The sequence below is a fragment of the Neofelis nebulosa genome, chromosome 18 (assembly GCF_028018385.1).
Source record: "Neofelis nebulosa isolate mNeoNeb1 chromosome 18, mNeoNeb1.pri, whole genome shotgun sequence".
NCBI lineage: Eukaryota > Metazoa > Chordata > Mammalia > Carnivora > Felidae > Neofelis > Neofelis nebulosa.
Window position 1 is genome coordinate 5367373 of NC_080799.1, and position 13587 is coordinate 5380959.

A 13587-nucleotide genomic window follows, 5' to 3' on the forward strand; every position below is an offset into this window, starting at 1 on the left:
CCCTTTGGACAAATTTATTTTATTAAGCAACTTCCTGCTTTCAGGGAGTATAGAATACCCACACGTGGTATTCACAGAAGGCCTTCAACGTATGCTTTTGGCATTATTCGTTTTGATTTTGAGACTTAGCGAGGACTCTGGAGCCAGGCTGCCTGGGTTTGGATCCTACCTCGGCCACATGACCTTGGCCGAAGTACCTGACCTCCGTGTATTTCAGGTTCCTCATCAGTAAAACGGGAACAATAGTTTATGTCAGTCACAGAAAGCCACATATTGTATGATTCCATTTTAAAAAGTTGATTTATTTTGAGAGAGAGTGAGCACACACGGCAGAGGGGCAGAGAGAGACAGAAGAAGAGAGAAAATCCCAAGCAGGCTCCGTGCTGCCAGTGCAGAGCCTGATGTGGAGCTTGATCCCATGAGCCGTGAGATCACGACCCGAGCAGAAACCAAGAGTTGGACGCTTAACCGACGGAGCCACCCAGGCGCCCCTGGATGATTCCGTTCAAAGGAAATGTCCAGATTAGGTAAATCCATAGAGACAAAAAGGAGATTAGTGGTTACCAGGGGCTGGAGGAGGGGAGAAATGGAAGTGACTGCTAATGGGTACAGAGTTCAAGGATGGTAAAATCTTCTAAAATTTGATAAAGTTTATTTTTTTTTTTAAATTTTTTTTTCAACATTTTTAATTTATTTTGGGACAGAGAGAGACAGAGCATGAACGGGGGAGGGGCAGAGAGAGAGGGAGACACAGAATCGGAAACAGGCTCCAGGCTCCGAGCCATCAGCCCAGAGCCTGACGCGGGGCTCGAACTCACGGACCGTGAGATCGTGACCTGGCTGAAGTCGGACGCTTAACCGACTGCGCCACCCAGGCGCCCCTAAAATTTGATAAAGTTTAAAGAGTTATTACTTATAAAGTGTTTAGAGCAGTGCCTGACACATAGAGAATGATATTTTTTACATTTAACTCACTGTTAAAGAAAACTCACTTCCAAACAAAAGCATAAATACTGATGAGCTTGGAAAAATGTTTGTAATATGATTTTAAAGTGGCATCATGTTCCTGAATCTCCCTGTCAGTTGTGTGCTTTTTATAAATGTCGTCACGATCTAGTGGATGGCATTGTTATCTCGTATTACAAATTTTGTATATGAAAAAGGTTAATTTGTTAGACTTAAACTATAGCATATATTTGAGCTCTTCCTCAGCATTTCTTATTTCGATCGATCGATCGATCAATCGATTCATTTTTACAATATTGGGTGCAGCTCCTAAAATGGGAGGTGGCTTGGGACGCCGAAAGGCAAACACAGGTGTGAGCTGTCTTTGACTCATCCAACTTTGGACAGAGGATCTAGAAGGCAATACAAGGTGAGGACTTCACACAGTCAGGGATGAGGTATGCGGGCTGTGTTGAAGGCAGAGAACTAGGGAGAGCCCCACCTATAATCTGCATGGTCTCCTTATTTGCCTAAGGCTGGATGAAAGCAGGTCAATCACATAAAGGATTCAAGCCAGCAAGGGGGTAATCATAAAGACTCTGTAGAGAGGACCCTATGGCAAGACCATTAGCATGCGTGACAAGTGGCCCTCCAGGAGGAAAACAGCCCTGATTAGTATCATTTGCCCATTTCTGTGGTGTAAATACTTACGCCATGGTTTATTTCAAGCTACAGACGTGACACCCTTGAAATTGGAGTTGGGAAGAAGTGTTCAACACTGCACTGCCATATAGTGTTTCCATTCTACAGCTACAACATATGGAACCAAGCTCAAAGCATAGACAACAGTAAAAGGTAGTAAAATAACGAGAATTGACCGTGGCCATTCCCCATTTCTTCCTGCCACTCCCTGGCCCTAGGCAATCACGAACCTACTTTCTGTTTCTATGGATTTGCTTATTCTGGATATTTGATAAAAATGGGAATATGCAATATATGATCTTTTATGACTGGCTTCTTTCACTTAGCACTAGGTTTTCAAAGTTCATCCACGTTGTGGCTATATCAGTACCTCACTCCTTTATTGCTGAATAATATTCCATTACAAGGATATACCATATTCTGTTAATCCACCCGTCAGTTGATGGGCATTTGGGTTGTTTCCACTGTTTAGCTGTTGTGAATAGTGCTGCTGTGAACATTGATTAATGAGGATGTTTGTGGACACGTGTCTTCAATTATATTAGATCTCTATCGAGGAGTGTAATTACTGGATCATATGATAACTCCATGTTTAACATTTTGAGGAACTGTCAGAGTATTTTCCAGAGCAGCTGCACCATTTTATATTCCCATCAGCGATGCAGGGCTTTCCAATTTCTATACATTCTCACCAACACTTAGGGTTATCCGTCTTTTTGATTAGAGCCATCTAATGAGTGAAGTGGTGTTAATTTGCATTTCCCTGATGCCAGATGATTTTGAGCATCTTCCCATTTGTTTATTGTACACCCTGTATATCTTGGGAGCAATGTCTCATATCCTTTGCCTGCTTTTTTTTTTTTTTTAATTTTTTTTTTTAACGTTTATTTATTTTTGAGACAGAGAGAGACAGAGCATGAATGGGGGAGGGTCACAGAGAGAGGGAGACACAGAATCTGAAACAGGCTCCAGGCTCTGAGCGGTCAGCACAGAGCCCGACACGGGGCTTGAACTCACGGACCGCGAGATCATGACCTGAGCTGAAGTCAGACGCTTAACCAACCGAGCCACCCAGGCGCCCCTGCCTGCTTTTTTTTTTTTAATGTTTATTTTTTTTTGAGAGAGACAGACAGAGCATGAGCAGGCGAGGGACAGACAGAGAGGGAGACACAGAATGCGAAGCAGGTTCCAGGCTCTGAGCTGTCAGTACAGAGCCCAACGCAGGGTTTGAACCCACAAGCAGCGAGATCATGACCTGAGCCGAAGTCGGTTGCTCAACCGACTGAGCCACCCAGGCACCCTGCCTTTATCCACTTCTAACTGGATTTATTTCTCTTCTTATCATTGAATTGTAAGGGTTCTTTATATATTCCAAAGACAAGTACTTTATCAGATACATGCTTCACAAATATTTTCTCCTATTCTATGAGTTGTCTTTTCACTTTCTCAGTGGTGTTCTTTGAAGCACAAAAGTTTTTAATTTTGATGAAGCCCAGCTTATCATTTTGGTGTTACTGTTACTTGTGCTTTTGGTGTCCGTGGGTACAAAACCATCGCCAAGATCATGAAGATATATGCCTATATTTTCTTCTGAGAGTTTTATAGTTTTACCTCTTAGAAGCAGGTCTTCTATTTGCTTCGAGCTAATTTCTGTATATGGCACAAGGAAGGGGCTCATACTTATGCTTTCCACGTGGAATGTTTCAGCACTGCCTGGTGAGAAACCAGTATTCCCCACTGAGTTGTATCGGCGTCCTTCCTGAGTAGCAATCGACTACAAATATTTAGGTTTACTTACGGACTCTCAGTTCTATTATTTGCTCTGTATGTCTGTTCTTATGCCAACATCACATTACTTTGATTACTCGACCTTTGTAATCAGGAAGGATGAGTCCTCCAACTTTGCTGTTTTTTTCAAGATTGTTTTAACTATTCTGGGTCCCTTGAATTTCAATATGAATATTAGGATAAGCTTTTCAATTTCTGCAAAGAAGCCAGCTGGAACTGGAGGGGGATTGCACTGAATCTGTAGATCAACTGGGGAGTGTTGCCTTCTTAACAAATATTTTTTTAAAGATTTTATTTTTTATTTTGAGAGAGAGAGAGAGAGGAAGAGAGTATGAGTGGAGGAGAGGGGCAGAGGGAGAGAAAGAATCCCAAGCAGGCTCCATACTCAGCATGGAGCCTGATGCAGGGCTCGATCCCACAACCCTGGGATCATGGCCTGAGCTGAAATCAAGAGTCGAACACCGAACAGGCTGTACCACCCAGGTGTCCCACCTTCTTAACAATATTAAATCTGGGGCACCTAGGTGGTACAGTCATTTAAGCGTGCAACTCTTTAATTTTTTTAATGTTTTTTAACATTTTTATTCACTTTTTGAGAGACAGAGAGAGACAGAGCACAAACGGAGGAGGGGCAGAGAGAGGGAGACAGAATCCAAAGCAGGCTCCAGCCTCTGAGCTGTCAGCACAGAGCCGGATGCGGGGCTCAAACTCACGAGCTGTGAGATCATGACCTGAGCTGAGGTCAGCCATTTAACCGACTGAGCCACCCAGGCGTCCCTAAGTGTGTGACTTTTGATTTCGAATCAGGTCATGATCTCATGGTTGGTGGGTTTGAGCCCGCATTGGGCTCCATGCTGAGTGTGGAGCCTGCTTGGGATTCTGTCTCCCTCTCTCTCTGCCCCTTCCCTGTTCACGCTCTGTCTCTCTCTCTCAAAATAAATAAATAAACATTAAAAAAAAAATTAAATCTTCTGATCCATGAACATGGAATATCTTCTATTTAGTCAGGTCTTCTTTAACGTCTTTCAATCAACTTTTAATTACTTAGACACGGCTTCCTTTAGTTCCTTGAACATATTTGTGATAGCTGATTTATTTCAAAATTGATTTTAATAGGTTTTTCTTGTTTTATATGTTTTGCCCATTAAGTCCACCTTTTCAGCTTCCTCATGGGAAGTTTTTACCTATTGCTTTTTCATCTTGGGTATGGAGCATACTTTCCTGTCCCCTTCTGTGTCTTGCCATTGTTCCTTTCTCTCTTTCTTTCTTTTTAACTGGACCTTTAAAATCACGTAATATGGCAACTCTGGAAACCCGTTTTTCCTAATACCTCCCTTCCCCAGAATTTGTTTTGTTGTTGCTGTTTGTTTTTGTTTCAACAACTGCTGCTGCCACCATCTGTTTGTTTAGTGACTTTCCTGGACTAATTCTGTAGTCTGTATTTTTTGTGTGTGGCCACTGAAGTCTCTGTTCAGCTAGCTTCATGGTCAGCTAATGATTACCCGAAGATTTCCTTAGATGCCTTGAACAAATATGTCTCCTCAATTATGCTAAGAGTCTCTGTGTGTGTATTAAGCCATGACTTCAATGCTCTCCAGCTTGAAATTCCACCCCAGCCTCCACTTCCTGCTTGCACAGAGCCTCAAGATCAGCCAGGGAGAGATTCAGGCCTTCTCATGTCTTTCCTGGGTGTGTCCATAGCCTTTGCATATGCATATAGCTTTCTAGATTTCCAGGAATATATCAGAGCTTTTAGAAGCCCCCAGTGATACCTAGTTCTCTAAATTTTCTTTTCAAGTTTTTGATCAGCCAACAGGTATCATCGGCTCAGGAAGCTCGATGCTCAACAGTTACTATTGATTATTTTCAACAAACTGGGGAAAGGGGTGTTTGCACTAAGGGAGTCCTGAGTCATAGCAAATAAAGACCATTCTTGAGAATGGTGCCTTTCTAGGGAGCTGTCTGATGGGTCCAATATTGTCAGTTCTCTGGAGATGCAGTTTTTGGGGGACCTTCACACCTGTTCCCTCCTGCAGCTTTTAGGCTGCTCATTTTCACAGCTACTCTGGTTGTGAGGCCGCTGGTTTTTAAGGCTCCCATGGAGGTTGGGGAACGGGTAGAGAAGAATGGGAATACAGCAAGTGAAAATGCCACAAAGCTCAAAGTTTTTACTGAGATTCGGCTGTTTTTCTTTAATAACTACTCCTTGTGTCGTTGCAAGCCTTTGGCTAATTTCTAGAGTTCTGCAGAAGTCAATTTTGATCATTTTTGTCAGTGTTCTCATTGCTTTTCATTCTGGAATGCTTCTCCTCATCACCTTTGTTTTATTTATTTATTTTGTGAGAGAGATAACGTGTGTGCATGCACCTGAGTGAGGGGCAGAGAGAGAGAGAGAGAGAGAGAGAGAGAGAGAGAGAATCCCAAGCAGGCTCTGTGCTGTCAGCATGGGGCCCAATGCAGGGCTCGATCCCCTGAACCGTGAGATCATGACCTGAGCCAAAATTGAGAGTCGGATGCTTAACCGACCGAGCCATCCAGGCGCCACTATAATTTAATTTGTAACAATGGTTGTGTCTAACAACTGGCATGCAAAATTCCTGAAGAGTTCACAATACCACTGGCAGAACCCTCATGGATGCACCCATGTGATCCAGCTCAGACCTGCAAACACCTAGGGTATCTGCTGGATGCCAGACCCTCAGGGATGCATGCTCATTTAGTACTAAACTAACTCCGTATCTCTCAGCACCTAGCCCTCAGTCACTGCTGGCAGGACAACAATGCCAGTAGGGTTGTCCAACTGATGTCTTGGCATGGAAGAAAAACTGGAAAAGGCTGAGAACAGGTGAGAACAGCTATAGGAACACACTCCAAGATATTGCTTCTAAGCTTTAGGGATCTAATCCCAAACTGCGCCAAAGGCTGTTTTCTGATTGCCAGGTGAAACGAAACAAAGCAAACCGGTCGGTGTTCAATTGTTTTATAAGTTCTCGACCGAATCTTCAAGAGAAGCACTGGGCAAAGGTATGAGTGGTGAGGTGGGTGGTAAAGGTTTCCATTAGACACCCTCTGAGGAATGTGTACCTTAACTCCTGCTCTGTGAAGTGAGAAAAAGAAGTCTTTAAAAAATTTCGGGGCTTGGGGCGCCTGGGTGGCTCAGTAGGTTAAGCATCGGACTTAGGCTCAGGTCACAATCTCGCAGTTCGTGAATTTGAGCCCCACGTCTGAGCTGTCAGCACAGAGCCGGGCGCCTGCTTTGGATTCTGTGTCTCCCTCTCTCTCTGCCCCTCCTCTGCTCGTGCTCTCGCTCGCTTTCTTTCAAAGAATAAATAAACATTAATTTTTTTTTTTTTAACATTTGGGGGGCTTGCTCAAATAATAATGAAACCCGCTTTGGGATTGTGGTCTGACATGTTGCTGTTGGGGTGCACTTTAATTAAAGATTGACAACCACAAGGTTTATGAGGCAGGGCCTCGCTTGGGCCAGCCCTGCTGCAGATAAGCATGGTGACTCCCCTCCATACAGAGCATGAGCATTCCCTGGCTTCCTCAAACTCAAAGTCTGGAGCTTCCTGAGGGAAGTAGAAAGACCACAGAGTGATTGCATCCCTTTCCCAGACAGAGACCTGTCTGCCTCCCCTTTCCCAAACAGAGATCAGCAGACAGGCAGGGACTCTAAACTCAGTATTTCACATTCCAGCTCTGTGTTTACTTAGGTGTTTATTGGCTTGCTTTAATCATTGAACAAACATTCCCTGGGGCATCGCCTGTAGGTCCAATGCTGGGCTAGCACCGCAAGAGCTGACATTTAGGATGGACATTTGAGGAGTTTGGAGAACTGGGCTCCCCTGCTGGCAGTCCACAGAGCTCCATCTGATAAGATTCAAATAAGTCCCTCTCATGCACAAACTGGTGCGAGTGCCAGAAAGGCCTGGCCTTTTCCCAACCTTTAGGTCTCTCACTACTATGTTACTTCTGCCTGGAAGGTGCTTTCTTTACCCTTTCTACAGGACTATGGTCTCTCCTCCCCTGTTGGCTGGACCTTGTCTCTTGGTGGGAAGAGGCTGGCACCTGGGAGTCCCCAGCACCAGGACAGGGCGCCGTTCCACAGGAAACAACTACTCAGGGCCAGGCCCTGTGCCAGCCCCCGGGGGGACTCCCATTGACACAGGCGCAGTGCCTGTCCTCAGGGAGCTTACAGTCACAGGAACAATAAAATATGGCAGCTGGGATAGCAGTCTGTCCAGGGCCAGGGCGAGGCACTAGGAGATGCTAGTCATTTCTCCCGGGGCTGGGAGGGGTTTTCTTAGATGACGTCATCCTTTAGGTGACTCTTGACAGATGACAGAGAGTGTGCCAGGTGGCCAAGAGAGGACAGGAAGGGCAGTCTTGGTAAAGGGAACATCTTGAGCTCAGGAGCTGAGTCAGTGAGTGTGAGGGGAGAGCCTTCCTATTCTTGTTGGACTGAAATAAAAGCCCAAGTATTCTTGATGGCTGCTAAGATGTATAGGTCAACCTAAGGAGAGAAGAGCCTAAAACGGCTATGCCAAGTAAAAAAGGCAGAAGACAAAACAGGCCTAGTTTTGCTCGTTTTTAAATACTGAAAAAAAATCAGATAGATTCTGAATGCTTTTTATTGTCTTCTTTATACTTCCCTGTATTTTAAAATTTAAAATAATTGTCGGCATTACCTGCTGCCCACGCACTCCTCGGTCTGCAGGGGGCGCACCGGCGGCCACCCTCCCTCTTTCAGGGTGGTGGGCGGGGCCTCTGGGGCCGGTGTGGAACGGACGATTGGCTGGCTGGGCTGTTTGTCACGGCATCCCGCCCCCACCCTACGTCACATGACGCAGCCCATCATGGCGGCAGGAGCGCGGCTGCCCTGGCCCGCGGCTCCGCAGGGCTGCTGCCGTTGCTGCTGTTGAGAGGCGGCGGCGGCGGCGGCACAGACGGGCGGGCGGGAAGGATGGTGTTTCTGTGGCCGGGGCGGCGGGTGCGGACTAGGAGCCGGGCTGAGGTTTGGCCGAAGCGACGTGTGCTCAGGAGCAGCTGGCGCGGGTGCCGCTGAGGCGGGCAGGACCGACTGACTGACGGACCGACGGAAGGAGACCCGAGAGCCGGCCCCGGGGGCCGTGCAGTGGGCGAGATGCCGGGGCCGCCGGCGTTGCTGCTACTGCCGCTGCTCCTGGCCGCCGGCAGTGCCGGGGCCGCGCCACTTCCGCAAACAGGTGCAGGTGAGCGGGCCCGCTGCGGGGACGCGGCTGCGGGAACCCAGGCTGCGGGGCCGCTGCGACGGCGGTGGCAGGGGAGGAGGCGGCGGGCCCCGTCCGGCGACGCCGAGGAATCGGAGGGCCTGCCAAGGCGGGAGGCCCCGGGGAAGCAAGCGATTAGGGAGGTTTCTGCCGCAGGGGCGTGGGGTGGGGGAGCGGGCAGCCTCTCCAGGGCCGAAGCGGGGGCGAGGCGATGCGGTTGGGCCCGGGGAGGGCGGCGAGCCGGGCGGCAGCGATCGACCCCTCCCGGCGTAGGCTGCGGTACCTGCTCTGAACCTGTTGCCCGGAGGTCCTCAGCCTACATCCCTTTCTGGCAGTTCTGCTTCCCTTTCAGATGTCACCTGCCTTCTGTGCGTTTCTCACATCTTTTATTAAGAACCGTTTCTTAGCCCTAATTTTACTTGAATGCAAATGACTTAATGAACTGTGCGGAGTTTCATTCGCTCCCTGCAACTTGTTCTGAAGTTGTAAATTGATTTTAGACGCTGTGCTTTTTTTCGGATTGAATCTCAAGGAATGGAAAGGAAACAACTCTGTAAATATTTCTATTTTAGGAAGCCAGTGATTAGAGTAGCAGTCTTTGAATAACTATTGACAGAATGGCCCAAGGGTGATTGAAGTTTCTATTTTAGCTACGTCAGTGTGTGGTTTTCTTTTTTTTTTTTTCCTCCCCATTTTCTCGACATCCTCTTCAGTTGTGGTTTATTTTCCCAGATAAAACTTTACCCGAGGAAAGCATCCCAAGTTGAGTCATTTTTTTTTTTAAAGAAAAAAAAAAATCTGGGTTAAGATCTAGTGCTTGTCTTTGAAGTAAGGAGAGACTGAAATTTCATAGATTCATGAAATTTTGGAATTGAAAGAGTCCTTAAAGAAAATTTAACCTGATATCTTTGTTTCGCAGTTGAAGATACTGAGGCCCTGGGGGGGTCAAATGACCTACCCAAGGTGACACAGCTAAATTGTAGGCGGAGCCACATCTGAAACCCATGTCTGAGATTTCCCTAGCTGTGTGATTTTTCCAGTTCCCCACCTTAGGTCTTGTAAGTGTTTCGGAATACTCTTGAGGTTAAGAGTTATTTTAATACGATGTTAACCGGCTACACAATGTGGAAGTTCCCTTCCCCAGTAAAGACAAACGCATCCACTATGCAAGTTATAAATAATGTTTCCAGAGCTACACCAAGTTCTGTCATTGAGTGCCCTTTAGTTGGGTATTAACTGTTATCATTGTACCACGTAATGTATGGCTAAATTTTTGCCACTGCCTTAGATCAAATACTTGTTAGGTGAATTCTGTTTTCTGATCTGATAGACAAGAAAAGTGGATGTTATGAGAAGTGTATGCAGCCCAGGTATGAGTCACAGAAAGTGGCAAAGTTGTAAAAGACAATACAGAAGAACGTGGATGGTGATATTGAAACTGATGGTGAAATTGAAAATTAGCACCAGAGTAGGATAGTGTGTAAAGAGTATTTATGTGAAAGGGATTCAAGAAGTTTCCAGATGACTTTGCACTTAAGTTTTTATATATTTTGAAAAACAGACTCTATGTGGGAACCTATAGGAATGTATCTCCTTATAAACCTCTTAAAAAAAAAATTTTTTTTTTAAGTTTATTTATTGAGAGAGAAAGACAGAGCATAAGCATGGGAAGGGCAAAGAGAGAGGGAGACAGAATCCGAAGCAAGCTCCAGGCTCCGAGCTGTCAGCACAGAGCCCGATGCAGGACTCAAACCCACAAGCCACCAGATCATGACCTGAGCTGATGTCGATGCTTAACCAACTGAGCCACCCAGGTGCCCCTCCTTATAAACCTCTTAACATGATTTTTATTCCGTTCTTTCTCTTTCACCTCCATTTTTACGGAGGTACAGATCAGAATATTGGAGGTTTTGGGGGGAGCATTGTAAAACAAGACAATCAGGAAAAGTAACCCATAAATAGAAATACCAAATTTTGGCATGAATAAAGCATAAAGAAATATGTGGTGACTTATAGCAGCTTTTGCAGATTTCCCCTTCGTATTCTGTTGCTCAGAAGGAATACAATTAGACATGTGGCATATGAGTGACAGGTCCCTGGGGTTAAATTCTGTGGAAGAGGTGCTCAGTCACACATAGATTTGTGGGTTTGTGTTTCCATCCAAAAGAGATTATTAATCCTGGTAATGGAGATGGATTCTTGATGAAGATGTATGTGACCAAGAAGAATAAAGAAACCTCTGAGCTGATCCTGATAAGTGAGCTCACTGGTTAAGAGAGAGGAACCCGTCTTGAACATATATGTGAGCTGAAAGGGCAGTTAAATGTTGGAAGCGTTGTAACCCTCAGGCCTCTGATTCTGTGGGGACTGCGCTCCACACAGAAGTAGGGCTGGCCCTTTTCAAATTCAGGATACATGCCTCGCTTGTAGTCTTTTGCCTCCTCGGCTTTGTTCTTTCCACTTAAATTCCAAACTGCTTGATAGTGCCTTGGAGAAAGCGTGGCTTATCAAAAATAGGTTGGAAAAAATACTTGAATGTTTTCCTTTGCCAGCCCATTTGCATGGGGGGAAAGAAATGAGGCAGTTAACTAAAATTCAGCCAAAATTCATCCAAAATTCATTTCTAGGTTTCGGAAGTTGAAAAGGGTATTTACCCATTCAGTCATAATTAAGCTTTGTAAATACGTGGATTGCCTTTGCTTATCAGGCAAGAAGACTCACTCTTTCTTTTTTTAAATATATTTAAAAACATTTTTTAATTATTTTTTTTTTATTTTTGAGAGGCAGAGAGAGAGAGACAGAGCACAGGTGGGGGAGGGGCAGAGAGAGAGGGAGACACAGAAGCTGAAGCAGGCTCCAGGCTCTGAGCTGTCCACACAGAGCCCAACGCGGGGCCCGAACTCACGAACCATGTGATCATGACCTGAGCCGAAGTTGGACACTCAACCGACTGAGCCACCCAGGCACCCCTTTCTTTCTTTCTTTCTTTCTTTCTTTCTTTCTTTCTTTCTTTCTTTCTTTCTTTCTTTCTCTCTCTCTCTCTCTCTCTCTCTCTCTCTCTCTTTCTTTAAGTTGGTTAATGTACAGTGTTATATTAGTTTCAGGTGTACAAGGAAACCATTTCTTGGTTGAACTTTATTTTGGGCCTGTCTTTATTGCTCTGGGAGTCGCTCCTGCCCTCTTTGGGAGCCTTTTCCTGAGAATGTGTATTTCTGCAAGGGCCCTTGCTGGCTGTGTAGACGGAGATCGTGTCCGTCCTCACTGGAAAGCTTACATAAAGGGAGAAAGTCCACTGTTTTCACACACCGTTGAACGACCAGACTAAGGTTACAGTTGAGAAATTCTTTTCTCCATTCCTAGTGATGAGGTCATTCTTGTCTTAGAAAACACTTATGTACCTTTTGTGAGATTCTCAGTCACATCATAGAAAGAGATAGTATATTTGTATACATTCCCCTAAATCCCCTGTTTGTTATTAATACCAGGATAGTGGTTACACCAGGAAGCCCAATTCTGTTGTCCTGTGGCATATTAGGTCACAGAGTACAGAGGAAGCTGTTAGCAGTTCCAGATAAAGGAGCTCACGCAAGTCTGTGAAGCCAGTGGGACTCAGCTACTTATTAAACAGCAGCTAGTGAAACCGGGGCTCTCATTTTAGATTAAACAAACAGCTTTGGATCTTGAGAAAGATTCTGCAGTAAAGGAAGTGCTTTCTAAAGTGAATTCTAAATGTGAGTTTTTGTGTTTATTTCAATGGCATCTGAGAAATAAAAATTATTTTCAACAGGCTTTTCGTGCTGATTATCTCAGGATTTATGGCTGTGAGGCTCAAGATTTCATTTAGGTTGGGAGTGTTGGTATTTGCTCTCAGTTGGTGGTATTTTTGGGGTAACTAAGTATGTTCATTTGCACAGTAATAGGAAGTCTGTCCAACAGTTTTGTAGCTGATGAGCATTGAAGTTATCAAATCTCTACAGTTTTGCTGATATCAATGTGCTGACTGTTCATGCAATTGTCTTGAAATTTAGAGAGTCCTTGGGTCTGCTGTGTCAGATAACAGCTGTACATGGAATAAAAAAGATTTGTAACATAAATGAAATGTAATGTAAGGGGTGGCCAGGGTTCTGAAGCAAACAAGTGAGTCCTCAAAAAAGTCCTTATAGATGGACGTATAAAAAGAATCCAACCTTTCAGTCCTGTTGAGAGTGTAAGTTGTGAACCAGTCACGGAGGAGCGGGTGTTGTGGACAGAACTTGGACTTTGGAGGTAGTCTGGGTGGGAGGCCTTCCTTTGCCGCTTCAATAGCTTTGAGACCTTGGGCCAGTTACTTGACCTCTCCAAGCTTCTCAAAACTCAACTCAAAAAAAAAATGATGAGGGGCACCTGGGTGCCTCAGTTGGTTGAGCGTCCGACTCTTGATTTTGGCTCAGGTCATGATTGATCCCAGAGTCATGGGATTGAGCCCTGCATCAGGCTTTGCACTGAGTGTGGAGCCTGCTTGAGATTTTTTTCTCTCTCTTTCCATTTCCCTCTGCCCCTTTCCCCAACTCACGCGTGCGTGGTCTCTCTAAAATAAAATTAAGGGGTGCCTGGGTGGCTCAGTTGGTTAAGCACCTGACTCCTGATTTCGGCTCAGGTCATGGTCTCATGGTTTGTGAGATTGAGCCCTGCGTTGGGCTCTGTGCTGACAGTGCGGAGCCTGCTTGGGATTCTCTCTCTCTCTCTCTCTCTCTCTCTCTCTCTCTCTCCCTCTCCCTCTCCCTCTCTCCCCCCCCCCCCAAATAAATAAATGAACATTTTTTAAAAATTAAAAAATAAAGGGATGATGATATTTACCTAAAGGGTTTGGGGAGGGTGAGGTCGCATCATGCTGGTGTGCCATGTCGGCCACGTTAGGCGT

General features: G+C 45.4%; 1 protein-coding gene across 2 annotated transcripts in view; it reads left to right on the forward strand.

Annotated features, from left to right (window-relative positions):
- Window positions 1–8284: 8284 nt before the first annotated feature.
- LMTK2 (lemur tyrosine kinase 2) overlaps window positions 8285–13587 on the forward strand; it is an 82272-nt gene continuing 76969 nt past the window's right edge. The window contains exon 1 of one of the 2 annotated variants that reach the window (XM_058711552.1): window positions 8285–8669. In XM_058711552.1, the coding sequence (XP_058567535.1) occupies window positions 8582–8669 (88 nt within the window). In that variant the 5' untranslated portion in view covers window positions 8285–8581. The remainder of the gene's footprint in view (window positions 8670–13587) is intronic. The other variant, XM_058711553.1, reaches the window with a different exon arrangement.